The sequence below is a fragment of the Talpa europaea genome (genome assembly GCF_964194135.1).
Source record: "Talpa europaea genome assembly, chromosome: X".
Lineage (NCBI taxonomy): Eukaryota > Metazoa > Chordata > Mammalia > Eulipotyphla > Talpidae > Talpa > Talpa europaea.
This window is the reverse complement of record NC_140081.1, coordinates 82,701,053-82,727,561: the sequence shown is the minus strand read 5'-3', so window position 1 is coordinate 82,727,561 and position 26,509 is coordinate 82,701,053. Positions and strand designations below refer to the sequence as shown.

At 38.3% G+C, this 26,509-nt stretch overlaps 1 protein-coding gene across 2 annotated transcripts in view; it reads right to left on the bottom strand.

Annotated features, from left to right (window-relative positions):
- Positions 1–3,622: 3,622 nt before the first annotated feature.
- Positions 3,623–26,509, bottom strand: part of STK26 (serine/threonine kinase 26) — a gene marked incomplete at both ends in the record, with an annotated part of 47,501 nt that continues 24,614 nt past the window's right edge. The window contains 10 exons of one of the 2 annotated variants that reach the window (XM_084258122.1): positions 3,623–3,647; positions 4,594–4,730; positions 4,813–4,875; positions 5,578–5,671; positions 6,710–6,858; positions 7,958–8,143; positions 8,962–9,119; positions 9,245–9,353; positions 15,323–15,379; positions 24,009–24,239. In XM_084258122.1, the coding sequence (XP_084114248.1) occupies positions 3,623–3,647; positions 4,594–4,730; positions 4,813–4,875; positions 5,578–5,671; positions 6,710–6,858; positions 7,958–8,143; positions 8,962–9,119; positions 9,245–9,353; positions 15,323–15,379; positions 24,009–24,239 (1,209 nt within the window). Of the gene's footprint in view, positions 3,648–4,593; positions 4,744–4,808; positions 4,876–5,577; positions 5,672–6,709; positions 6,859–7,957; positions 8,144–8,961; positions 9,120–9,244; positions 9,354–15,322; positions 15,380–24,008; positions 24,240–26,509 lie in introns of those variants that run through there. The other variant, XM_084258123.1, reaches the window with a different exon arrangement.

Below are 26,509 nucleotides of genomic sequence, written 5' to 3'. Positions count from 1 at the left end.
AAGTGTGAACTTCATGACTATTTCTCGGCCAGTTCATGTTACCAACTTAGGTTAAAAAAATAAAACCTTTTGCATAAGTCATTTTTTTAGTTACTATTCACTGGTATGAAGAGAAACGTCTACGCTTGTTCAGCTAGCTTATAAAAGATCTAGCTGCCTCGTTCCTCAAGTTCCATTCCTCTGTTCCTCCTGAAGGAGCTCTGGACCACGCTTTCTCCTCAGCAGCACTATGGCAGGGGAGGCTGGTATTCATCACCTCCATCAGACATTTCCCCACAGAGACAATGAAATGAAGGCCAGGCTCTTCAACCCTGAAGAATGGCGACAGTTTGCGTTGGTATATACAATCGACTTCTGATGTCTTAGTGACTTAGTAGATCGTGACTGTGTTGACCATTTATTTCTTATATAAAGCCATGTTTGAAGGATTCAGTCCTCATTGTTTTTATAGGGCCCAGTAAAGAACAGACCTGTTATATGTTAAGGACTTCAATCTTTACAACATACAACATAGTATAATTACAACATAATACAGGGAGCACAGCCCTCCTGTACCTCAGGAATAACACAGAACCTCTCAACAGAACCCAAGTTTATGATTCATCTCACACTTGGCAGAATTCTAAACATCAGACATTCATGAATTAATTTCTAAAGTCAGATAAATGCCTGATGAGGATATTAAGATGTTTCACTTACAACTTCTCTATTCTACACTATATTATATGTGGTAAAAGATAAAAGTTAACATGTTGGCTTGTTTATCTGATCTCTCCTGCAAGATTTTATTTTTTGCCATAGCTTGTTGCATGTATAGGCAAGAAAATGAAATGAATAGTATTTTAATAAACAGTGATGGAAATCCATTTAAGAAATAAGTTATAATATGAACTTTTGTTTTAATCAATTGTGGAAGTGATGGTTTCTAGCCTATTGCTAAGGGAAGGGACGGAGAACAAGAAAGAGGGAGGCAGGTGAAAATAGACAGTCAGGAATGGAGAGTGGCAGCATTGGGGTAGTGGAAAAGAAAAAGGATGAGAGTTCAGAAACCAGACTGAGTCAATGAACCAAAATGCTACTCTTGACCCATTGAGAATTTCTCTACTCCTCCTATTCAAAGAGATCACCTTCTACTTGAGAATTTTGTTTGTTTATTTTTATAAGTACAACATAGTTACAAGATAATGTTAGTTACTGACTTCAGAGAAATGATGCAGTTATGCAAGCAAGCTTTCTTATGTGTATGACTTAATGGAAAAAAGAGATGTGGAATAGTTTCCTTATTCTCCTACTTCTTACCTCTGAAAAATCCTTTTCAATATACTCACTTCCCCTTTTCCACACTTTCTGCTCCCGCACTCACAACTCAGAGTATTTACTAAATAAAAAGAATATGTTGAATCCCAGTCACCTATATATTAATCTTACAGATTTGCAAAGCTATGTGAAGTTGATTGTCAATCTTTTCTCTAGGAAAAACTCAAATTTCTTTATACACTGTTTCTCATCTTGATTTCTGAAAGTCTTTGTGAAATTTGTTTTCCCCAAAGAACTACAGGGTTCACATCTGTGTGAGATTTCTGAATAAAACTATAATTAAGTTGACCACATAATTTGTTGTCCAACCTAGGACGTTTTTAAATGAATGGGGAGTCTGTTAATTTATTAATTATCAGCAGAGGAGGTAGAAATCAGGACAGATATTAATTGTAGCTGCTGTCAATGCTTAATAAAATGTAAAAAAAAATGTTGTTTAAAAAAAAAGTAAAAAAATAATCTTAACATAATGAAAACATTAGTGTTAAGGTCCCAACCATGGTCCCAACCATAAAATAGAATGCAAAGAAGAAAGAATTTGAAACAATGAAAATACCACACCATCCTCAAGAAAAAAAACATTAAGGACCATGAAATTTAAATATTTATTTTTAACCCCCCTTGACACACTGGAGTATGCTTTGCCTAGAAACAGTTTACAGGACTAATAACTATAGTGAATAAGCAATACAATTTCTATCTATGACACATTTGTGTTGTAAAGTTTCAAATTTATAAATTTGTTCCTTTTACAAAAATATTTCACCCATGATATGAGCTGCAAAATTATTTCCATACCTCTCTCTACAGATTATAAACTGCAATTGAGTTTCAGTTACATAGCAGGTGAAAATTTTAACTGAATTTCAAAATACAATGTGTTAAAAGTATTTGTTACAATGTAGGCACCAATGTAAAGAATTTTCTTGGCATATGAAGAGACAACTTATTCAAGTGTCTGTATTCTTACACAAAAAGAGATGGTCACTTTGACTGAAAATGGTATTCTTCAAGAACATCCTTCTAATAGTTGGCAATTATTCAGATTTTTAAAAAAGGCTTTGTGCAAAAACCAAATTGTGCAGATACCAACAATAAAACATTAACTATCAAAATGAATTAATATCAATAATTCTATAACTACTGAAATATAGCCCCAGTTCAGAACTTAGGCAGGCATAATATAGATACTGTGCTTAAAAGAAAAATAGTATTACCCACATAACAGTACCATAAATATAACTGAAAATTAACTGTACAGTCTAACTTACCTTTGTATGGACAGAAATCATCCTGTACTATGTTATTTTCATATGAGTTAGAAAATGCTCACTTAAATACCCTTTCAAAAAATGAAGAAATGATGCTTATGTGCTGATAATTATGAAGAAAAAAAGTGTATAAATAGTTTATAGGACATTTTACCACCACAACAAAAATATGCTGGTGTAAGTTCTATTCACACCTTTTGATCAGGTAATCCCATGATGATCAGTTTTTTGTAAGCTCCCCAAATTCAAGCATATGATATGCAATTTGAGTTGAAGATTTTAAAAATGAAGCCTGACCTAATTCCTCCAGTATTACCAAAACCCACCCTTGTCTAAATGGTATGACTTCACATTTCCAACCATGTTAATTAAACAAGGGTTAATTAATTGCCTCTTCAAAAAGAGAAGGTAAATACCTCACACCCATATGTACCTCTGTTTTACATGTTGCCTATAAATACTTCAAATAGGGCTCTCAAATGTGACCAGCACTGAGCTGCCTGGACTATCACACCAACTTGGTAGAAGAGTCAATGCATTGCAGGTTTCATTTCCAATAGCTTCCAAATCTAGTTTAAGAAGGTCTCACTTATTTCTACCTCCTCACCAACAGTGAGGAGTTAAAAAAAAAAAAGCTTTTTGAGACTTGATGATTTATAAAAGGTGAATATTTAGGATGATTTGGAAAGACCTGTGTGCTTCATGAGTGTACAGTTTAATGAGAGATCAAAACACGAAAGGTATTCATCCTAGTAACTTAAGTAATAACAATACCTAAAAGCAAAACTGTATCGCAACATTTACTAGAATACAGGTGAAACTACAGTATTAAAAGTTATCCCTTACAAAATAATTTCTTTAAAATATAAAACGATAAACACCATCACAAAATAGTTGAATAGCTTCTTCCAAATCTTCAATGTTGCAAAGGTCTAAAAGGCACATGGAGTTCATGAATTAAGCATTGTTAAGCTTGAAGTAGCTTTGGTGGGTCTCTCTGGATCCGTATAAAATAGAAGCCAGTAATAAGTTTCTTAGGAGGATTCATCTGCTGAACACCTATAAAATTAAGAAAAATTTAAACTGATGAACTGGATATGTTTCTACTGCTCAACTGTAGGAACAGTGCAATGAAGCAACAGCCTGCAAACTAAGTTCTTTCATTTTTCTGTACTGGAAGAGAGGGCTGTTCCATTAAAACCTAAGATATTCTAAGAGGGGCTTTAGTTTGAGTACAAACAGGCTTTATCAGAGAATGATCTATGAGAGTATGTGATTGCACAGGCTATATAGGTTGTTCCAACCTGATCCCACTATATCACAAATGCAAAGAAATACAAAGGATCATTGCGAAGGGAGCTAGTGGGATAGTGGGATTAAAACTAAAATAAAATTGATACCACTTTATAACCTGCTTGAGCTAAGGAGCTGGTGTTGCATGTGCAGGCACACAGAAATTTTGTTTACAAAGAGTTCAAAAATTAAATGAATGACTTCGTTGAATGTGAACAGTTAAAGTAAAGTGTCAAGAGACCATATGGATACTGAAGTCAAACATAAGGGACTTTATAAGTTTGCATTGATTTCTATCTGAGATTTGTAACTTTTCTTGTGGGGGTTAAATTTAGGAAATTTAGTACTGGAAACTACGTGAATAATTGGTGCGAAGAGGGTAGTGTGAGGAGGTGAGAAAAAGCATTCGTACATAGTGTTTCCAAGGCCAAACAAGAATATGTCCAGTGACTTTTTATACTTGTACTAACAGGGAAAGGGAGGGGGGGAAACCAAGCCACTTCATTCAGTGGAAAACGACCAGGCAATGCCTGAAGATAATAATTCTAAAAGCTAATGTTTAAGATGAGCAAAGAAAAAAAAATACCATTTTCAAGCATGTTATTCAGAAGTGAGTGTTAGTATGATGGAATCAAGGCAATTACTCTTCATTGTAAATTAACATCCAAAAGAAAATGTAAAAAGATTTTTAAAAATGATATTTGAAGCTTACTTTTGAAATTTTTCAATTAATTTCTTCACCATTTTATCGGTGATGCCAGGACAGGCAGCTTCAGCCACAGCAATACTTTTCTCGAGTTCTTCAATTGCTTGATTCCTGCTGGCATTATTCTCATCCTGCTGTTTAAGCTGAGGAAGATCAATAGTTATAACATTTAAAATAACTGTACTCCTAAAAACAGATAGCCAAAGCTAATGAACCTGTACTTACTTCTGCAAATGCAGGTGTAATAATCATAGACAAACAGCTCAGGGTTTGCACAAGATCTTGCTCCTTTGAACAAAAAAAAATATAGATTAGACACATGCGGTTAAAACAATCATGTATTTCTTAGTTATTCCATAACAAATATGCACTGATTGTAATACTCTCCAAGAAAGATCCAATAGGGGCCTCCCTGGTGGCGCAAGAGGTTAAGATGCAACCTATGAAGCTGTCCGCAGCCTCTGCAGCACCAGTTTGATCCCCAGCCAGCCAGGGAGCAAACCACATGGCGCAGTCGCTCGCTGCTCCCCTCAGCAGAGTTCTTTGGTCAATCTGCCTGTTCTGCTCCCTACTCTGTCTCTGGTGAATCCTCTCACCCCACCCCAGCACCTCTGACCTACACCCCAGCTCTTGTATGCATAAATAAATCTTTTTTTAAAAAAAGAAAAAAGACCCAATAGAAGACAAGTCTGCATGCTTTCCCACCCACCATCTAATCCTGCCTTCTAGGATTACCATAGATTTCCATGATCCCACTGGGTTTATTCATCTCTTGGTAACTCATTTAAAAACATATCAACGGCCACTTAAATGACTTCTGTGACTTTTTCCCAATAAGCTCACAACTAATGGCAATTGAAGCAGACTATGGCAGTGAAGTTGACAGCCATTTCTGGGTAGGTATTAAATTCGAACAATCTTGGCCACTACAATTTCAGTACAGACTTTGACAAGGCCTTTCAAGAGGAAATGACCACCCCGTGTACATACTGCCCCGTTCTGTAGTTTCTTTGGATCAGGCTTCTTCCGCACAGTAGTAAAGCTCCATTCGGGATGAGTATTATTTTCCCTGCTGGTGGATTCCCTAAGAAGATTGCCAAAGGTATTTCTATAAGTTCCAAGAGAATTCAGCTTGGTAAAAGTAACAAATTAGTGCAGTCAGACTCTGAAGATGGAATTGTCCCAAGGTATAAAAAATAATAATACAAAAAAGTCTTCGATCTCAGTTTCCGGTATATACGACATTTTACTAAAGAGTACCAGTGGTGCTCAACTCTAAGTATGCGTCAGAATCACATGTGGCGGCCTCTTTCCATATATAAAGGCTTCCCTCCTCCACTGAATAGACCAGAACATCCTGTAGTGACTGGTGATTTTTTTTTACGTCTCCATGAGCGGTTCTCCTGGGCTACTAAGGCCAGCAACCAGTGGAACAGGGCATAAAAACAAATTTTTTTTTAATTCCTTTCAAAGGTTGGACAATTCCTCATTAATATAGAACACTGAGACTGTTAGAACTTTGGTGTTGCCTTTGTGCCAATTCAGTCAGTGGAGGAGTCAATTGTGATGTCATTTGCAGATGTTCCTAGCCTAAATGAAGTTATAGATCTGGAGGCAAAACAGCAATCAATGTAAATGCTGCAGTTTAAAAAAAATGCCACTTTTTTAGGGGCCACAAATCATATGTAACTGAATATTTAAATGCACCCATCTGGTCACAGCTTGGTACATAATAAAGGATGGGAGAGGCCTGGAGGTTGGGTCTCAATAGGGGTTTGCAGGTTGCCACCAAAATATGAGGACCATAGGTCCTTGTCACTTTGGGCAAATGGATATAACACCTTTAATCAAATCTTGTTCCAAAGCTTTGTAATATGCTCAAGTATCCACTAGGGGTTAGACCAAGACCACTTTAAACTAGAGCAAGTCACTTCTAAGAAAAACATGTTTCCACATTCATTGTCCTCTACAGATTGTCATTTTAAAAGATTTTCAGCCTTTTAAAGTGAAACCTTAGAATTAGGTTACATTTTGTGCTAGGGAAACCATCCTGTACCACAGCTAAAAGATATGCAATATTACAATGGCTACATACATAAAAAATGACATGATTGGTACATACGAATCAGAGCCTTCTGAATCAGATTCCTCATCACTGTGTCCTTCAGCCTTCCACCTCTTAAATCGATCTATCAGTTCAGTCAGATAAGAAGTCTTCTTTGAATTTTTTACAATGAATTTGTGTTTCAGAAGTTCTTTAGCTGTAGGGCGCTAAGGATAAAGGGAAAGATGCATGAAGACTTCTAGGCTTCTGATGATTACAAGGGGTGTAAGAAATCACTTCAATCATTAGGCTGAAAAGTGCTGAAAGAATGTAGACTTGAGAACAACTACAGTGCTGCAGGACAACAGCTCTTTCAAATGGCTCGAGGCAATCTAATTCAATTCACTGCTTTGATACCAATTTGGTAAAGCCACATGGGCAAAAGGTGGCCAAACTATCAGCAAACAGAAAGGCAGGGCCTTCTCAAGAACATAGAAACACTTGGCAGGATTTAGAAAATAAAGTAAAAATTTGGAAACGTTTCAATGTAGTTTTATATATTCTTTTATTACATTTACTGTAGATTTAAATAACATGAAAACTAGCAAGGCTGTAACTATCATTATGTATACACATCGTATGTTCCCCAGATTAATTCCTTCTTCATCAAATGTCAGTTCATATTGCATCTAAATACCAGGACCAGGAACTGTGGAGATTTGTCCCCTAGCATTTGATAATTTTATCAGAACAGTCATTATCAATTTAAAAATTGTTACAGCAAACAGACTATTCTGTATTTCTAATCTTTACAAGTCACTGGGCAGCTTTATTTTAAAAACAGTAAAACAATTGTAATCAAATTTGCCAAGAAAATGAGTGGGACTCACTAGACTTCAGGAAAAGCAACAGCTTCATACTGGCACTTCCAAGCATTACATTAAAAACTAGTGAAACAAACAGGACTGTGTAAAAAATAAAAACACAGTTGAGTATTTCACTGTGTATGTTACACATATACATTAATAATGATATCCTATCAAATGAACTTTATTTCTCAAGCTTTTTTCCCCCTGAAACAGAAAATGATCAATTAAAATAAGGAACTAGCTAGGGACCATGAAAAAGAGACGGCACAAGGGAAGAAGAACTAAGTATTTTGTTAAGAAATGATCACAACTAGGAATAGAGAAGAAAGAACCAGTTTCCTCGACAGATAATAGAAAATTTTCATGTGCGTTGTATTCCCGTGTAGAAAAAAACACATTTGCTCTATGGAGATCTGATAATAGAAAACAGGTAGTAACAATAGCAATATATACTCACAAATGATGGATCTTTGTTCAGGCAAGCATCAATAAACTCCTTAAAGGACTTAGTAAAATCTCCGACAAGAGTTGGAGGGTTGTTTTTTGGAATAAGAAACAGAACTCTCATTGGATGCATATCGGAGTTAGGAGGCTCTCCTTTGGCTAGTTCAATAGCAGTAATTCCTAAGGACCAAATATCAGCCTAAGGTAAGAAAAAAAAAGCATTACTTTGAAGTTCCATTTGTACATAATGCCACAAAACAGCCCGTGAAACAGAATGCTCATAGAGTACTAAAGTGTCTCAAGAAAAGTGATGCTGATGATTTTATTTAATTTGTGGATTTAGGAAAAAAAATCAGATTCCCTACATTGTGCCAGGTACCATGTTCTAGGCACTCAGGATTCAGGTGGTGAGTAAACCAGACAAAAATCCTGGCTCTCAAGGGGTGATAAAAGACAGCTAAATAAATAAATAATAGGATGCCATATGGTTCTATGAAAAAAATAATAAAGCAAGGTGAGGGAATAAAGAATGATGGGGTCAAGAGGCTGCAAATTTGCACAGAGTGGCAAGGGAAGACTCCTGTGTGGGTAATATTCAAGCAGAGATGTGACTGAGAGGAAGGTTATTCCAGACAGAGGGAAGGACAAGCACAAAGGTCTGAGGCCAGGGGGCACTTGCTGTTTTCGGAACAGCAATGAGATTACTGTGACTAAAGCAGGGAGACTGTGGAGGAAGGTGACAGGACATGACGCTGGAGAGGCAGATGTGAGCCAAGCCATGGACAGCTTTGTATGTGACAGCACGGACTTTGGATTCAATTCCAAGTGGCACGGAAGACCACGGGAGGGAACAGAGTCCAAATATTACCAGTATCAAGAGAACTTATGATTTAGCAACAATTACTCTAGCTTTAAAAATAATTTTGAGGGAAGCCAACATTGAGACATTATTAAAGCGGGTATTATGCTATATAGAACTTATTGAAAACAAAACTATTTGCATAAGTAGCACTTTACTTTTGAGTCATAAGCTGACTGTTGGATAACTTCAGGAGCCATCCAGAAAGGTGTTCCCACAAAGGTGTTCCTTTTAATTTGTGTATCTGTCAGCTGGCCAGCAACTCCAAAGTCAGCCAGTTTGACATCTCCTTGTTCCGAGAGCAAGACGTTGGCAGCTAAGAGAAAGAAACAAATAAAGGAAATAACTCAGTTTTCTCAGAATGCATCTGTTTTCTTAGGATAGTATTAGACTTTTGTATATGTGCTGCCGAAGCGAGCACAGTATTAGACTTTTGTATACCTTTTATGTCTCGGTGAATTTTCTTTTCTGAATGCAGATAATCCAGACCTTTCAAAATTTCCTTTAGCATGGTGGCTATCTGGATCTCATCAAACGGACCAGCTCGCAGCTGAGGGGGCAAAATACATACATCTAAGATAGCTTGGAACAATCAAGTTCAAATGTGGTATTATCTTTAAAATATGGGAGTGACTTAGATAGATGAAGCAATTTTCTTTATTTAACTAACATTTAAATAAATGAAGAAAAAATGAAGAGGTGCATAAAAATTAAGTAAAAGGGATGAAAAGGTTTGGAAGTGATCAGCTTTGATCTTGAAAGATAACACACTGTTGCCTACGTATTAGCTCCATATCCTAAGGTTTAAATATTTACATCAGGGATTTCACAAGTATGCTTAAATAATGATAGAACTAGTTTTCTTTTCTTGAGGTAGAAAAAAGAAATCGATCATTAAACTTTGGCATTTGTTGTTTAGAAGCTATTAAATATTTACACTGAAGAGTTATAGATCAGTCGGTCCATAAGGTTTCCACAGTAACCCAATTTGATCACATCATATAAATCAGCTCTAGCACAATTCTTAGCATTTATGTGATTCAATGACATTGTAAAACACACAGCCTTTTTGAGACTCAAATTAAAATTTTTGCCCGAAATATAATAATTAAACCATTCAGGCTTTCATTGTAAAAAAAAAAAAAAAAAAAAAAAAAAAAAAAAAAAAAAAAGATCAAATCACAGAGGGATAAGGTTTTTCAAATAAATGTAACACATTTCCCTTTCTTTCCCCATCCCTGTACCAAAGCCAACAGTTCCAACTGGAATACAAGGAAAGCAATGATTAAGTTTCTGGAGAACTTGTAATGGAATATCTGAAAATCTCTCTTTAAAATAAATGGTTATTTTAAAATTCTGGTACCTCATAAAGCACAAACAGTGAACTGTACAATATTATTACAGGAAAGGGTGGGAATCTGAAGTCAGAGCGGCGGCAGGGTTCTGTTTGCTGGAAGGAGGGAAGCGGTGGCGAAAATCAAACATTGCCCACTCTGCCTCACACTGGGAGGGATTCACAGCTCTTTGGCACCTTGTGGATTTCATCTTTCATGAATGCCATATTTATTCTGAATAAAGGGCACTTTCATGTTGAAATTTAACAGCTTAAAATAGAACCTTTGCTTCGGTCTCACCATTTAATATTAACTGTGGTCTAGGTATAGAGTATACTCCAGGGATGTCACTAGTTCAATAGGTGCCTTTCCTCAGTAACATTATCTATTTACTTTCAAATCTATCAATTTCCACCCCGAAAGTTTCTATTTAAACAGTAATGATTGAAGTCGTTCTAAAAGGCAAAAATGGCCTATTATTTTCTTGATTACAGGCAGTAAAATTCTGAGGTACTAGCAAATAACTGAAAGATAGACATTATACTATGTATGATTAGTACTTAGTTTTACTGACTTGATCATAAAATGTTGACAATTGGCCGAAGAAAGTGTACTCTCAATGACTTAATTGGGCAAGAAAAGGGGTGCTAGCGACCATTCTGAAGCATTTCTAGAAATGACACTGCTAAGCCAGTGTTCTCCTAGTACTGATTTTTTTTTTTTTTTTTTTGGTGGGACCCTCGCCAGTGGCCAGGGATCAAACTGGCGCTGCAGAGGCTACGGGCAGCCTCGCAACCCAGCGCTCAACTGCTGCGCCACCAGGGGAGGCCCCTCTTTGTACTGATTTTTTAAATGTAAGTAAAAACAACCGAAAAAGGGCTCTTTGCAGCCTATTAGCTTGTCTGGTGTATTTATGTTCAGTTTAAAATTCACAAAAGTCAAATCTCAATGAACTGGGTGCTGGAGGAAATAGGAGGGCCAACTCTGTGGCAGCAAATGGGAGCAGGGTGGCAGGATAGCTGGGGGTCTCCATTTCCTTATTTGACAGAAAACTGTCCCAAACTGCAAAGTAAAAATATTTCCTTAGACATGCTGATAATGATTAGAAAGGGAGAAAAATGGGAATTGGAAAGAGAAGGAAGGTAAAATTGATGGAACACAGATCGTTTGTATTTCCAATGCAATCTCTGGAGGGATACTGCCAATATCTTGGTCCACTGTCCTTGGAATACGTAATTAAACTTCTCTCCAAAGTTTAATTGAACACCTCACCATGCCTATAATAGCGAGCACCCCGGCTCCGGGTGGTGTACTGGTCTTGGGTAATTTGCCTCTGTTGTTAACTAAAGACATATGCAAGAGGGACACTCGCTCTTTCAAAGACTGTGCACTGGGGGCTGGGGGAATTTTCGTTGCTTTGACTTCTGGTTGGTCCCATAAGGCGGCATGTTTTGCTGTGGCTTCTCCTACAATCAGCAGATCATTTACAACTTTTCCCTTGGTGCTCATGTTTTATTCTGCTCACCTTATTGTGTGTTGTTGTAAGTCCCTGTTATCCCTTTAGGAAAGAAGTGAGGAACAATAAATTCACTAAGCTAATGTGCAGTAAGCTCAAAGTGTATCCACATACAACTAATTTTTTTCAAGAATGTGGGGGGGGATCCTGAGAGACACAAAATATAATGTAAAGCAAGTTACATGTCATCAACATATCCCATTAGTCCGGTGCCACTTTCATAACCACTCTGCTCAGCATTCTTGTTTTCACTGGTCTTTGTAGCAAAGTCCCCCTTGAAGCTTAGTCTGCTCTTTCACTCCCCAAATGACAGCGTTCACTTGTAAGGACTATACACAAAGAAGAAATAGCACATTTTCTCATCATTTGCTCTCCTTACCAAGTCCAGTTTAATGAGGTATATAATTAAATCAAAACAGTATTGAATTTTAGAGCTTAAAAAAAAAACAAAACAAGAGAGATTACTAATCTAATTTTTCTTTAACATTTGAGGAAGTTAAGGCACAGGGATTATATGGCGTGCCCAATATTAGCCAGTTAGTCAATGGCAGAACCAGGGCTAGGATCCAGGTCTCTTTACTTTTAGCCCTAGGAGTGCTAACAACAATTTAAGTTTGTTGAATTTATAGTCATTGTTATTTGTTTTATTGGCTAGAGATAAGAATAGCAGAATGACATCAAGACCTCACAATCATTTCATTGAGAGATTCCTAATTTTGCCCACTCTGTCTCACACTAGGAGGGATTTCCTGTCCAAAGTACTGGTAGGAGATATAGATAGTATTAGTTATGTTTCAGGGCAGGGCTGGGGGTACCCCGGGACCCCAGAACCTTCCTGCTTTAAATGGGTTCTGCCATCTACCACATCAAGACAAAACATACTCTAGTGCATAAGACTTTCAATGGAAAATAACTTTAATACAATCAGTGTGCTATAGAGAGAGGAGAAAGTGAAAGAACATAGTTTCCAAATCAAGCATCCAAAGTTACCCATCTCTTCAAAGGTAAGGGCCCAGCCAAAAAGGATTGGCCCAAAGCAGGACTGCTGAGGCCCAAAAGCTTTCCACAAGTCTAAGGCACATTCTGGTGCGGACCCACAGGAAAGGGGCAGAAGGGGCCAGGTAAGATTGGTACAAAAGGAGCAAAATCAAAATATAAGTCAAGATAAGGGCTGCCACTGCCAGCCTCCCCACGGGTCTCTAACCACATTTCTGTCTCTTTAGTGTCTCCTTCCATGTCCCCTACGTCCCTGGCACAAGTCCAGGGCCAAGAAGCAAGTGCAATTTCTTCACATGTCTCCCTGCTCCATGTGCCTCCTCCAGGTCTTCCTCTTCATCTCTTTCCTTCCTTCTTCCAGTCTTCTTTTCTATATTCTCCTCCCTACTCAGCTCCACCCTTCCCTAGGGTGGGGCAGGGAACCTGGAACCTCCCCTTTCCCTGGGGAGCACCCTGTTAGTTAGGCTGGGGCGGTGTTTAATGTTTACCATTGCTATCAGTGATCCTGATAAAAGCAGTAGACTAGCTATGGCAGTGCCTACAAAACAGGGGGACCAGCTAAGGTAAATTTGTGATACCTTTGGAAAGGCTTCCTACTATTTAAAAGTGGAAGGAGAACTGTGAGGCAATTGTGTGGTTTCTTGGGGAGCTAATGAGCAACTCTTGTATAATAAAACTATGTGACGAGACAATAGAAATGAGATCATTTAACTTTAAGAGAATATGATGTGACTCCATACTCATGAAGGTCATTATACCAAACAACACCAGTTGTATTCTCTCACTTTCAGAGAAAAGAAAGAAAAAATGAACACAAGCTTTAGGATATAAAAATTAGACTTGAAACAAGGAAGGATAACCTAACTTAGCAAGTGATTAAACTGTGATAAATTTCTAGAATGAGATAAGGAGTTTAATTACCATTTCTTTAGAATAGTTGAAGTAGGGCCCTGTCTAAAAGAAAAGAAATTCTACTATAGTCATTTCTGTTCATAGGATTATTTGAAAATTTGGAGTCATTGGTAGTCAAGATGAAAGCCTTTTAAAAAAATTTCATCACTTTCACTTAGGAAAACTCATTTCCACTTAAAGAAAAAGAATGAAAATATTACTCAGTGACCCTAACCATCAAAACACTTTATTTATTTATTTATTTATTTTAAAGATCTGGGTTTTTTTTATAATTTTATTTTTTTAAAGATTTATTTATTTATTTATTTATACAAGCACTGGGTACAGTCAGAAGCGTGGGAGGGTGAGAGAATTCACCAGAGCCAGAGCGGGGAGCAGAGCAGGCAGAAGGACCGAAGTACACTGCTGAGGGGAGCAGTGGGCGGCAGGAGAGGTCTGCGAGCCATGTGCGACCCTCGCCCGGCAGCCGGGGATCGAACCAGCGCTGCAGAGGTTGCAGGCAGCTAAGCAACCCAGCGCTCAACCGCTGTGCCGCCAGGGAGGCCCCACTTTCTTTTTAGAAGCAGAAATTTCTTATTTCAAAAGCAGAAATATGCTAATAAAGTATAAGTCAATAGTATCAAAGAAGTAAGAAAGCTTAGAGATAACTGAAGGCAACTTTGTTGCTTCAGAGCCCATCCAAATCTTCCAAATCTACCAATTCATGGGTCTGCCTGACAGTGCCAGGTTCAGCTAAGAATAGAGAAGGTCCTGCAGCCTCACATGCCGGCAGTCAGCCCAGGGTCCCGTGACCACAGCAAGCTGCCTCTAGTGATGCACATTGAACTGTAAATACAATGTTGTATTAGTAAAGAGTTTAAAGGGGAGGGAAACATCATTGATAGTATCATACTAAAAGGAAAAACAAGCCGCGTTTCTCAAAGGCATATTTGGGCATAGACACATCTTCAAAAGGTGGACATTTCCTTGCACACAGGAGGGTTCTAGCACCCTTATCCTGTGCATGAGAATAGCACTTCTAAGTCACATGATAACCAAAAATGCCATCACATTTCCAAGTTCCTTATAGATGCTAGAGACAACTGGATCTATAGGCCCACTTGATTAGAACTCCAGAAACACTTTTAGTGACAGGTATTATTTCATTTTTTAAAGACTTAATTTTATTTATTTATGCATACAAAAACTGGGGTAGAGGCCAGAGATGTGTGGGAGGGTGAGAGGATTCACCAGAGACAAAGTGGAGAACAGAACAGGCAGACTGACTGAAATACACTGCTGAGGAGAGCAGCGGGCGAGACAGGAGAGGTCTGCTGTGCCCTGTGAGTCAGCTCCCTGGCCAGGGATCAAACTCAGGCCACAGTGCCTGCTGATAGCTTGACAGTGCTGAGAGTTTAACACCTGCACCACCAGGGAGGTCCCTAGATATTATTTTAATCTAAGAAACACAGTCTTTTCAGGGAGAAGCTTGTAGTTAAACTTTAAATTGACAATGACCATCATCCACCCATTCCTAATTTGGGAGGCTTTGTTTTACTAAGCTTTTTGCATTTCTTGTTTGTTCTCAGAACAGCAGCAACATATTCCACCCTGGAATACAGCTGAATCTAAATGAGGGTAGTGGTCCTGAGGAAAGAGTTTAATCTGAACATATTAACTAAAGTAGCCACTTAGTTCACCCAAAAGTCATTCCTTCCTCCAGTTAAAAGAAAAAAGTTACAGTATGGATGTATGTGTGTATAATTATATAAAAATACTTACAAGGTCCAGTGCTGAGCCGCCACCCAAGTATTCCATTATTATCCATAATTTCGAACCCTATAAAAGCCATGAAACAATTGAATAATTACAAACTCAAGTCAAATAACACAGCGACATAAATGTTCAGCCTAACATATTCATTCACTGGTTCTAAAATACAGGTTTCAAACTGATTGCTTGGAATGCAGAATATATTTTTCCATGGAACATTAAAATGAAAGTAAAGTTCAGAATCTTCACCCGCCCCCACACTTCTTTAGCCTGTGGTATTGCTAAAAAAATGACAACTTATCATTTGTGATTCTTGGACTCTTAGTGACTTTCATCCAACCAAGAAAAAAAATAATAAGCCAGAACTTTAAATGACCCTGTTGACGAATGATACTGAAAGGAAGATGTACATTCAAGGGTGAAGAGGCCAATAGACACTTGTGCAAACTTCAAATGTGACTTCTGGATTTTCCTGGGTGACTCTAGACTATGAGGACACAGGACATTTTACCTTATTTCCATTTTTGGCATTTGTTTTAATGTTCTTAACATCTTTTATGAGCCATGATTAATGGGTATTTCTGGTTTACACATTAATCCTATACTTTTGGTATAGATCTAACAAGAATATTGTTTTTCTTCCCTCTAAAGTAAATGGGTAAGAGGCAAGAAGTGTGTAGCTTGAAGAGCATAGATTACTTTAGCTAGAATTAATTTGACTGAGAGCTGTACAAGAGGAAATGGTGCTCCTGGGGGCCAGGTACATGGAAAAGAATTCCAGAACAGTTGCATGCATGTACATGTATACACACACACACACACACACACACAAAATTCTATCTGATAAAAATTGAAACAAACCATTAAATCTTTTTTTTTTTCAGCTATAGCTTGAAATGCCAAGGATACCCCCTCTCTGTACCAATTCTTGAGTGGTATTCTCTGAATTTTTGTGTGACCACAACTTGACTAGACATGGAATGGCTGGTTTTACTGGACTGCCATGGAGCCAAGTTGTGAATGGGTTGTGTTTCAAAAGTCCATTTTTAAGTAAGAAGTTTGGAGTTTTGAAAGCAAGCATTTCCCCAAAAATAATATCTAGGTTCCTGGGATTGTCCCCCCAAAAGACAATTTAATGCAAAGATATCTGTAGCATAGCACGAAAAGAATCAGAGAAGCGAACTATTATTTTTACCATGTTTCTAGGCGAAGCAATGCTGCCAGGGAAAAAATAGGTTCAGTGCTGTGCTGCAACTTGGGGAGCCAGGAACACATTTCTCACCTTTCTAGCACCAGATGTGGGAGGACAATTGATTCTCAAGCTACTGCTGGTAGCCCTCGCAGCTACATCCCTGGAAGTACTCAGGAGCTCCATTCACAATTTCCAAATCTCCATGACCCTGGGGCTTTATCAAGACAGAAAATGGACTCCAGAACATGCAGGTGAGTTCCTGGGGGACAGTGTAATGTGGGGAATAACATATGCCATAGGGTTACGGACAAGAGGCCTCAGGTCAATTAAGATGAAAGGGTTCCTATTTTTTTTTTTTGATACTGACACTAGTAGGGTGTATGAAAGAGAGGACAATGTCGGCCCTCTGAGGTCCTCCCATCTCGACAGCCACTCTCTCCCACCCCAGCAGGTCAGCTTGACCTGGAGAAAGAAAGAGCTATGAGGATTTGACATGGTAGTGTCTACAGTAGGACAGAGGAAATAAGTGCCTGCAATAAAGGGGAGGGAGAGGCATCCAGCAGTGGAGAGCGGAACCTTGTTTTTATGTATAGAAATTAGGCACCGAGACCCTGAGCACTAGGAACTGGTGGGCTTTCCTTCAAGAGAAGAGAGAGCATTTTTCACCATGTGGTAGTGTAACCGGGTGGTCCCCAGGAAAGGGGGAGGTTCCAGGTTTCCTGCCCCACCCAATGGAGGGTGGAGCTGAGCAGGGAGAGAAGAGGCTGCAGGGGAGACTGAGGAAGGAAGGAAGCAGGATGGAGCCAGAAGGAGACCTGGAGGAGGCGCATGGAGCCGAGAGACACGTGAAGAAACTGCGCTTGCATTTTGGTCTTGGACTGGGTGACACAGATGTGGGTGAGACCCGTGGGGAGGTGACAATGGCGGCTTTTATCTTGATTTTGATTTTGCTCTTTTCCTACCGGGCCTGTCTGGTTGTTTCTGACCCTTTTCTGTGGGTCCCCACTGGAAGATGCTTTAGACCTGTGACAGGCTTTGGGGCCTTGCTCTGGGCCAATCCCATTTGGATGGAGTTTTACCCACGAGGGGACGGGTCACTTTGGGTGCTTGATTTAGAAATTATATTCTTTGCCTTTCCTGTATTGTTTCCTAATTGTATTAAAATTCCTTCCCACTAAAGTCTCATATGTTTTGTGTTGATGCAGTGGACGGCAGAACCCATTTAGAATAGGCAGGTTTGCAGGGTTTGGGCTGCCCCTCTCCCTGCCCTGTAACAGTAGGGCCCGAGAGGGTTTCCTTTTGACACCAGTTTGATTCTGGTAAGTACCATATGCCACTTTATGAACTCAGACTTCAGCCCATTAAGGTGACATTTAGAAGAAAAATATCTGAGAAAACACGTTTATCAATCTGGCAATTCTACATGAATAGAATAGAATCATGTTTTCCAATTTAAAAATGATGTTTTTTTTTTGGGGCGGCAGGCACCAACTCAAAACCGAAACTTAACAAGTGTCCTTCACTGCTAAATATTCATAGAAAGCTTGAAATATTATTAAAGTCATGACTAAGTAACTTCCAGGTCTGAAAACAAGGTTTCCTTCCTCCTAGCAAGTGAGCTGTTCCAATGAACGAGGTCTCTTCTGAGACAGGTAGGGAACCAGCTGCCTGCGAGCTTTTCTGGTGACTTCCTTCTGATCGCCACTTCTGGAGGCAGGCCTCACTGGAGAGGGTCATAGGCAGGCAGGCAGGCAGGCAGGCACGGGGGCTGCCAGGCAGGCATGGGGACGGAAGCAAGGCCTGCGTGGGCACAGGGAGCAGAGGCAAGGTGGTGGGGCTCCTCCTTGCTCAAGGAAGCTTAATCCACAGAAGCTCTTCTTACCAGTTCCTTGTCCCCAGTGGGTCTAAGTGAAAACACTGATCACAAACAAAAAAACAAAACTCTAGACAAAATGTTTATATCCTTTTGGGGGACTAGAATTTCTACCTTTGATTTCTTATAAAAGATGTTTGGGTTAGAGAATGCAAATAAGTCTGTTTGGTTTGCTTTTAAATAATTTAAAAGGCTAAGATGGTATCTATATAATGGTTTACAATTCCAGAGAGCCCGGTGACCGTAAGCCATAACCATATATCCGGCCCATTTAAGCATAGGAAGTCCCTGAAGGAAAAACACTTCTCCAGTTATAAAATGATCCACGCATTTGAACAATGGGTTGGGGGAGTAAGTTTAAAGTCCTACATCCACATGGGTGGTCAGTTAGGGGTTAGGAAATGGTTTGTGTTCCAAAATTCAGGCAACATAAAGACTAAGTACTCCAGAGCGGTACTATTTACTGGGAGGACTTGGAGCCTGCTAGTGTCTGACAGATCTACCCTGTCACTCTGCGAGGTCTTTGAACCCCACTGTTTACCGTTAATGAAGCCACTTACTCAAAGAGGGGATAAATACTTACTGTGGACCTTGGAAATTTATTTGTTCAAAGGAAAAAAAATATTTAAAATGCCCATTATATGCGTTTGAGAGGTCAGTATTATACTATATATCAAGCAAATGTTGAATTAAGTCTAAGAGCCAATCATAACACTGACCATATAAACCAGCATGTATGAACACAAAAATCTGCAAAGAGCTGATGAGACTCAACAACAACAAAGAAAATAATCCAGTCAAAAAATGGACAGAGGAACTAAAAAGAAACTTCTCTGAAGAGGAAATGCGAATGGCCAACAGGCATATGAAAAAATGTTCAACATCACTTGCAATTAGGGAAATGCAAATCAAAACTACCATGAGATACCATCTTACACCAGTGAGAATGGCACATATTAAAAAAACTAGCAACAACAAATGTTGGCGAGGGTGTGGAGAAAAAGGAACTCTTCTGCACTGTTGGTGGGAGTGCAAACTGGTCCAACCACTATGGAGAGCTGTGTGGAGATTTCTGGACCTACTAAACATAGAGCTTCCACAGGATCCAGCAATTCCACTCCTAGGTATTTACCCAAAGAACACAGAAACATCAATTCCAAAGAACACCTGCACCCCTATGTTTATAGCAGCACTGTTTACAATAGCTAAGCTTTGGAAACAGCCCAAATGCCCAAAAATAGATGACTGGATCAAGAAGATGTGGTACATATATACCATGGAATATTACTCAGCATTCAAAAAAGATAAACACATGCAATTTGCAGCAACATGGATGACGCTGGAAGGGATCATGCTCAGTGAAATAAGCCAAAAAGAAAAAGAAAAATACCGGATGGTCTCACTCATAGCAGGGATCTAGAAAACTTAAATAAGGGACCAGGAAAATGAATAACTATAAGAAAGTGAAAATCAAAATCAACAAAAACTATGAACCAGAGACACTTTTTGGGGGGTGGGGGGCGGGAGGGGAGGGATTGGGGTCAGAATGGGGGGATTGCAATTGTATGGGGAATATAAAAATAAAATTTATTAATTAAAAAAAATAAAAAAATAAACCAGCACGTAAAAATGAAAAAAGCGAGCCAAGAAAGGACAAATGTTGTGTTGTTCTCCTTCTTTGAGGACAGAGTAGTGACGCTCACTGAGACAGAAAGTAGTATGGTGTTGACCAAGGACTTGATGAGGAGGGGTGGGGTAGCTAGTTTACTGTGTGCAGTGTCAGCTGAGGAAAATGTAAAGGTTCTGGAGATGGTACTGGCGATGGTGACACAACAGAGCGAATGAACTGTACACTAAAAATAGTTAAAAAGGCAAATTTTATGGTGTGTATTTTACCACAATAAAAAAAACAAGCAGATGTATAGAATTGCAAAGGACAGTTTGTCTTACAAAGAATATGGTCAGATAATTTATCACCTCTGAATTATTTTCTTACACTCTATAATGACTTGTTATATCCTACTCTCACCTCCCAACCCCCACCAAATTCACACTCAGGATCCAGTTCAATTGCTACTCCCCTCCCCAGTTTTAGGCCTATTGCTCTTGATACTAGTCATAGATAAGAGGGTAAAACAAGGCAAGTTAGATATGCCTATCTTGGGCTACAGAAAGAGGATGGAGCTAGAAACGTGAATTTAAAGGTTGTAACAAAGTGGAGGAGACTGACCAGGGCAAATATGAGAGACCTACAAACAGGTAGCATCCAAAAAAATGAATGCCTGCTGAACTGAATCTAACTTGGGACTTCTTAGAGGTGTTTTCTCAGAAGTTTAAAGCTATGTTTACTTTCAAAAAAAAAGACTACAAAATTTTCCCTCTTTCATTTCCTTACAGTTTTATAAGAAAAGCCCAAGAAAAGTTTTTAAAAATTAAAGAATATTTCAGAAACTTTCATCATATGCTGGAAGGAATCACACACAAGCCTCAGGGAAAAGAATGAAAAGGCCACAAAACTGTACAGACTCTATTCTGGAATGCTCTGGAATATTGTATTTGAATTATTCAACTCTTTGTGGGGGGGGGATACACATCAGTAGAGGTGGTAGGTGGAGGGCGACATTTTTCCTTAACAAAAACCAGAAATCTAAAGGCAATTTTCAGCAGCAAACAAAGGCATGTTTTAAATTCTATTCAATGCCCGAGTGAGCTTCAGTTTAAGATTTACATCAAACTAGAAAAATATTTAAAGATTATAAAAGATTCTTCCAATATTATGAAATCTAAAGGGAAGGGCTTGCTTATTTTAGCACTCTTCATAAAGAGTATCTTTGTCTGTCAAGAAAATCAGCAGTGGACTAAAATGAAAGGAAAACACTGTGGTCATACTGATGTGTTTGTCTGGCTTTTACTCTTGTTTTTAAAAATGAAGTTGTACAGTGAGCTGAGTCTAAATGAATACCTAGTGAATTTTTGCATGTCTCAAGGAAATCACTACAACTGCAAACAGCTACAGAGAGCATGTAATTTTCTCTCAAATGCAATCACTTTTCCTCCAGATTACAGTGAGGTCTTGCTTATGTATGATATTCTGGGTAAGGACAACCTGAGTAAAACCCATTCCAATGTTACTCAATTAACTGGACTTACAAAATCCCCCATGTCTCCTGAAATGGAAGGATGGGCCACAATAAGAACATAAGTCGATGGATAATGCAGTTCCCTGATGGTATGGCCATGAATTGCACTGACTGCATTAAATAGAACCTTGTCATATTTGATGTGATTTCAGGTTTTTTTTTAGAAAAGCAAATCCACAAAATCATACTGTTTTAATATAAATGGAAAACAAACAAGTTGGTAAATTTAAGATAGTAATTTAAATAAATGTTAAGGTTATAAAATATTTCCTTTGTCTATATGTGTACATCTGTATAGAAAAATACACTCACATTTATTTACTTTAATGTAAGTAGATTCAGGATAAAAATAATAGCAGCCAGCTGTGAATTTCTATGATTTTATCATAAAGCAACATGTTTTTCAGGGTAGTCTTTCACATAGCCTTTAATTAATAATGCAAAAGGAGACAGAAATAATTCAGTTTAATCCTCTAGGAAGACATCTAATTTTCTATCACTGGCTAGTCTAAGAACAGTCTACAATCAATATTTGGACAAAACAATTAGTTAAATTTGTTTAAAGATAAAGTATTTCTTGCATAACTGGTACATTTATACTACATGGGAATTTTTTAAATTTAAAAGATTGGAAATAAATAATATAAACAGAGCTACAATTCATTTTCTACAACAGTTCTAAATGTGAATAAATTAGGGCTATAAGCAACCAATAAAATAGTCAATACCAGGCCAGTAGCCATTTTCAATCCAATATAGAACAGCCCATTTGAAATAGGGTTTATTTAATATTTTAAGTCAGTTGCCAAAAATAGCTTATCTGCTACAGGTGTCTAAAAATAGCAAGAGTTCAAGTTTGCTCCAGAGTGGGTCTGGAATTACCAGGATACAATACAGAAAGAGTAAACCAGAATGAGCAAACAACAAAAACAAGCACACACACACACACACCCAACACCATCACCACCACCACCAACAACAACATATTCCGAAGGCACTGCAGACTATGAAGCCTCCTATGGAAATTAGGAGGAGGACCTGAAACTGAGGAACCTCTCATAGAATTCCTAAACATGAATCTGACCCACTAAATAGGCTTTTAAGGAAAGAATAAGACACAAAAAATATGTCACATAGAATCAAAAAATTATGTATACAGTAAAATAAAGTCATGGCTAACAGAAGCACACTGGATAAAAATTACCAGTAGTATCACCTTTTCTTGGAACAACATTCTCCCCTCCAAAGTGGAAAGAGGTGACTACATTTTATTTGTGTCCCTCTGTAACTTGGGACTGTGAGCTAGTTAATGACAAGAGTGAGTTGTTCCTTTTTATAACTCCAGCATCTAGTACAGTGTATGACACATAGTGACTGGCTGTAATGATTCATTCTACTGTGCATTCATTCCACAGTCATCTAATTCATGCCATGTTATAATAAATCAGGTTTTGTAAAATGGCGGTGAAATTGATGATAGGTTTCTAAGTCAGTATTAACTAATACATAGAGATTATCCTCAGGTTTCATTGGTCAACAGAGCATAAAATGTAGCATTAATTTTCGTGCAGGCCCACAGCTTAATGAGTTAAAAATACACTTTGGCCGAGATATAGATGAACAATAAACCATACAAACAAATCCCCCCAAATTCTGAAAATCTGAGATCTAACAAATACTGCCTTCCTTGAAAAATTTCAACCACTTCAAAAAATTTTCACTTTACAACAATTTAAACTCTACCTTGAGTAAGGTTTTTTCCTACTTATTTATTCCTCACATTTCAATAGTCACAAGTCCTGACTTCTAACTTTGGAACCCAAGAAAGAACTCTTGCTTTTTACTAGCCAAAAGGCTTTCTGTTGTGTGGATGTGTAATATCACCATGTGCTGGGACTAAAAATCCCACTTTTGAGGGTGAGGGGAAGGACCTTATATTACTCAACTTAATTCCCTTTCAATAAATACATAGCATGTGCATCAAATATACCAAATCCTGGGTTAGATGATGTGAAAACCAAGACTACTCGAGCTAAACTCTGCCTTTATGAGCTCACAACCTGGTGGGAGAGGAAGATGAGGAAGTAACTACCATAACTCAAAGGAATACATGATATGGTAACATATTCCATCAGTTCTGAAGCTGAGACAGACTGGACATTCTAGAATAATGTGTGAAAGCCCAGGAGGAAAGCTCTTTCCTGACGAAGGATAAGTCTCGAGGACCAGCTGCATTTCTGCAACTCCATCAAGCCAAAACTTCAGGTGTGGAAAAATGGCAGAGCGGAGCACAGGGACACATGCAGGATACAACTGCTAAATCTAAAAACAGTCTATTTGGCTCTATAAAGCAAGCTGGATTCTGCCTGGAGGCCGAAGACTGCCAAATCCTAAATTAAGACATTGTCTTCAAAAAATAGAATTAAGAAAAGAAAGAAAAGCTTATAATGAAAATACCTTATGACTTAAATAATATAGCACACACATTACCTTCAAATATGATCCATAGTATTTCGTTACATATGAACTGTCGCACTGGCTCAAAACCGTTATTTCTTGCTGAATGTCTTCAATTTCATCTTCGGCTTCCTCAAGGTCTATGATTTTTATAGCAACCACTTGCTGGGTACGATTATCAATTCCTTTAAAAACTTCTCCAAAGGACCCTTTCCCAATGCGTTCTAATTTTGTGAAGAGTTCTTCTGGGTCAGCTATATTATTCTAAGGTAGTGAGGGGAGACAAAGGAAAGAACACAAATGGTTTGCATCAAATTTGTTGAACAAAGGGAAATAAGTCGCATAATAATACATTTTTACTGCATATGAACCCCCTTGACTATCCACGTGTGCAGTGCTAGAACAACTGTAATCCCATGGGGCCAACCAGTTCATATTTTCATATTCTACTGCATCACCCACACTAATTCGACTTAGCTGATTCTGTGATCACAAACAATCCCATACAGCCAATGTTGTCTCTGGTACCTTTAAAGTCTGGGGACACTTTCTAGAATAAAGCAGCTGATTATACATTTGATCAAGGACTATCAACTTGGAGAAAGAACAAGAAAAACATCAATCACTTCCATGCAGCTTGCATTTCCCATGTTTTTTTTTATTTTGAGACTGAATCTTCTCATGCAAAAGCTTAACTTTCAGAGTGGATGGAATCATACAGACAAAGTTTTCATTAGTATTAACTATCTGACTACCTGAGGAATAGAGATTCCTGCCCTATTTACCACCCCCTGAATCTTGAACAGATGATCACCCAAGCTCTAACTTGGGTTAGAGCTCCCCTCACCACTGTGGCATCTTCTTAAACCAAACCATCCTGACTTCATGATGACAGATTTTCTTTCTGATTTTAGTGCAAGAGCCAAAGTTAGGTAAATAAATGGGAAACATCCCAAGTAATGCAATGACAAAAACTACATATATATAAAGAAGCAATTATTCATGTCACTCTTTTTCACAACCTCTAAGAAAATCAAGTTAGCTCACTCTCCACCCAAATGAAATAGTCTTTCAAAAACATGAAAATTTCAATTTTTTTAATCTCTACTACAGAGTTATAATTTACCACTATATCTGCGTTTGCATTGTGGTTTCAAAAATGCAGCCCATGAAGGCGCTCTAAGTTCTGGAGCGGCAGACAGGAGGAACTGCTAAACCAACTTCACAGTGATTTACAATTAATGGTAGATGATTAACAAATGCCCCTCAGAAAAGAGGCTGTGAAAATGAAAACCTCACAGATCCACCTCAGGACATCCTCATTATCCTTTGACCTTTTCTACCTTTACTGTGCTTGGATTTGGACTTTTCAGCTATAAGTACACTGCTACTAAGGGAAGGAATCATTACCACTAAAACAACAGTAATGACCTTTTGGTATGGAAATACTCTTAGGAAGTCCAAAAAGGAAAAAAATATAAGATCATCTTGCTGTCTTCTGTCGAAAGCCAGAGGCAGATGGTGGAAGCTTCTTGCATGCTGAAATCACAGAATCAGAGAACTAGAGTCTTCAAGGTTCACCCGTACACTTTTAAAATGCAGGTACCCATGTTGTTGCAAATTGCATGAGTTTATCATGGATGGAGCTGGAAGGGACTATGCTCAGTGAAATAAGCCAGAAAGAAAGACAAATACAGGATGGTCTCACTCATAGCAGGAATTTAGAAAACCTAAATAAGGGACCAGGAAAAAGACTATAATAAAGCAAAAATCAAAACCAACAAGCAACTATAAACCAAGACACAATGGGGGGCAGGGGAGTAGGATGAAAACAAGGCAGGTGGGAATTGTATGGGGACTGTAACTATGACGAAAATGCATACACCGTGCAAAAATGAAAAATGATGTAAAAAATATAGCAAATAAATAAATAAATAAATAAATAAATAAATAAATAAATAAATAATGCAGATACCAGGAGGCTCCCCAAACTATCTGTTCAGCAATTGGTGTGTTTTGAAAGCACTCTGAACTACTTTTTATGGTGCCATGTTGACTTCAGTCTTGACATCTGTGTTTGGGAACCACAGAGCAGACAGATCTGCAATTTGTATCCTTGATGACAGGGAACTCACTACCCCTCTTTTCCCCAGGCAAGCATGTGGCTCGCTCCTAACTGCACACTAAACTTGGACGACTTGGAGAAAAAAATAAAACCAAGAGGGCTGAGGCATTTATACATCCATACATATCCTTTAAAGATCATCTCTAAAGTTAGTACCTATCCTCAGGCAGGCCTCAAAATGCAATATTTACCAAAGCACATACAACATACCCATACTCTGTGTATTTATTCTTGAACATTTGTTTTTCCCCAATGTCAATATAATATGTAATAGTGGGCCAATGTAATAATGGGATATGTGAATGGTTAAGATTTAACTGATTACAGTTTTGAGGTAACAGGTAACACTGACAAAGAGTAAAAGTTTAATGCTGGTTTGCTATTAGAAAATGGGTACAAATTATTGTGG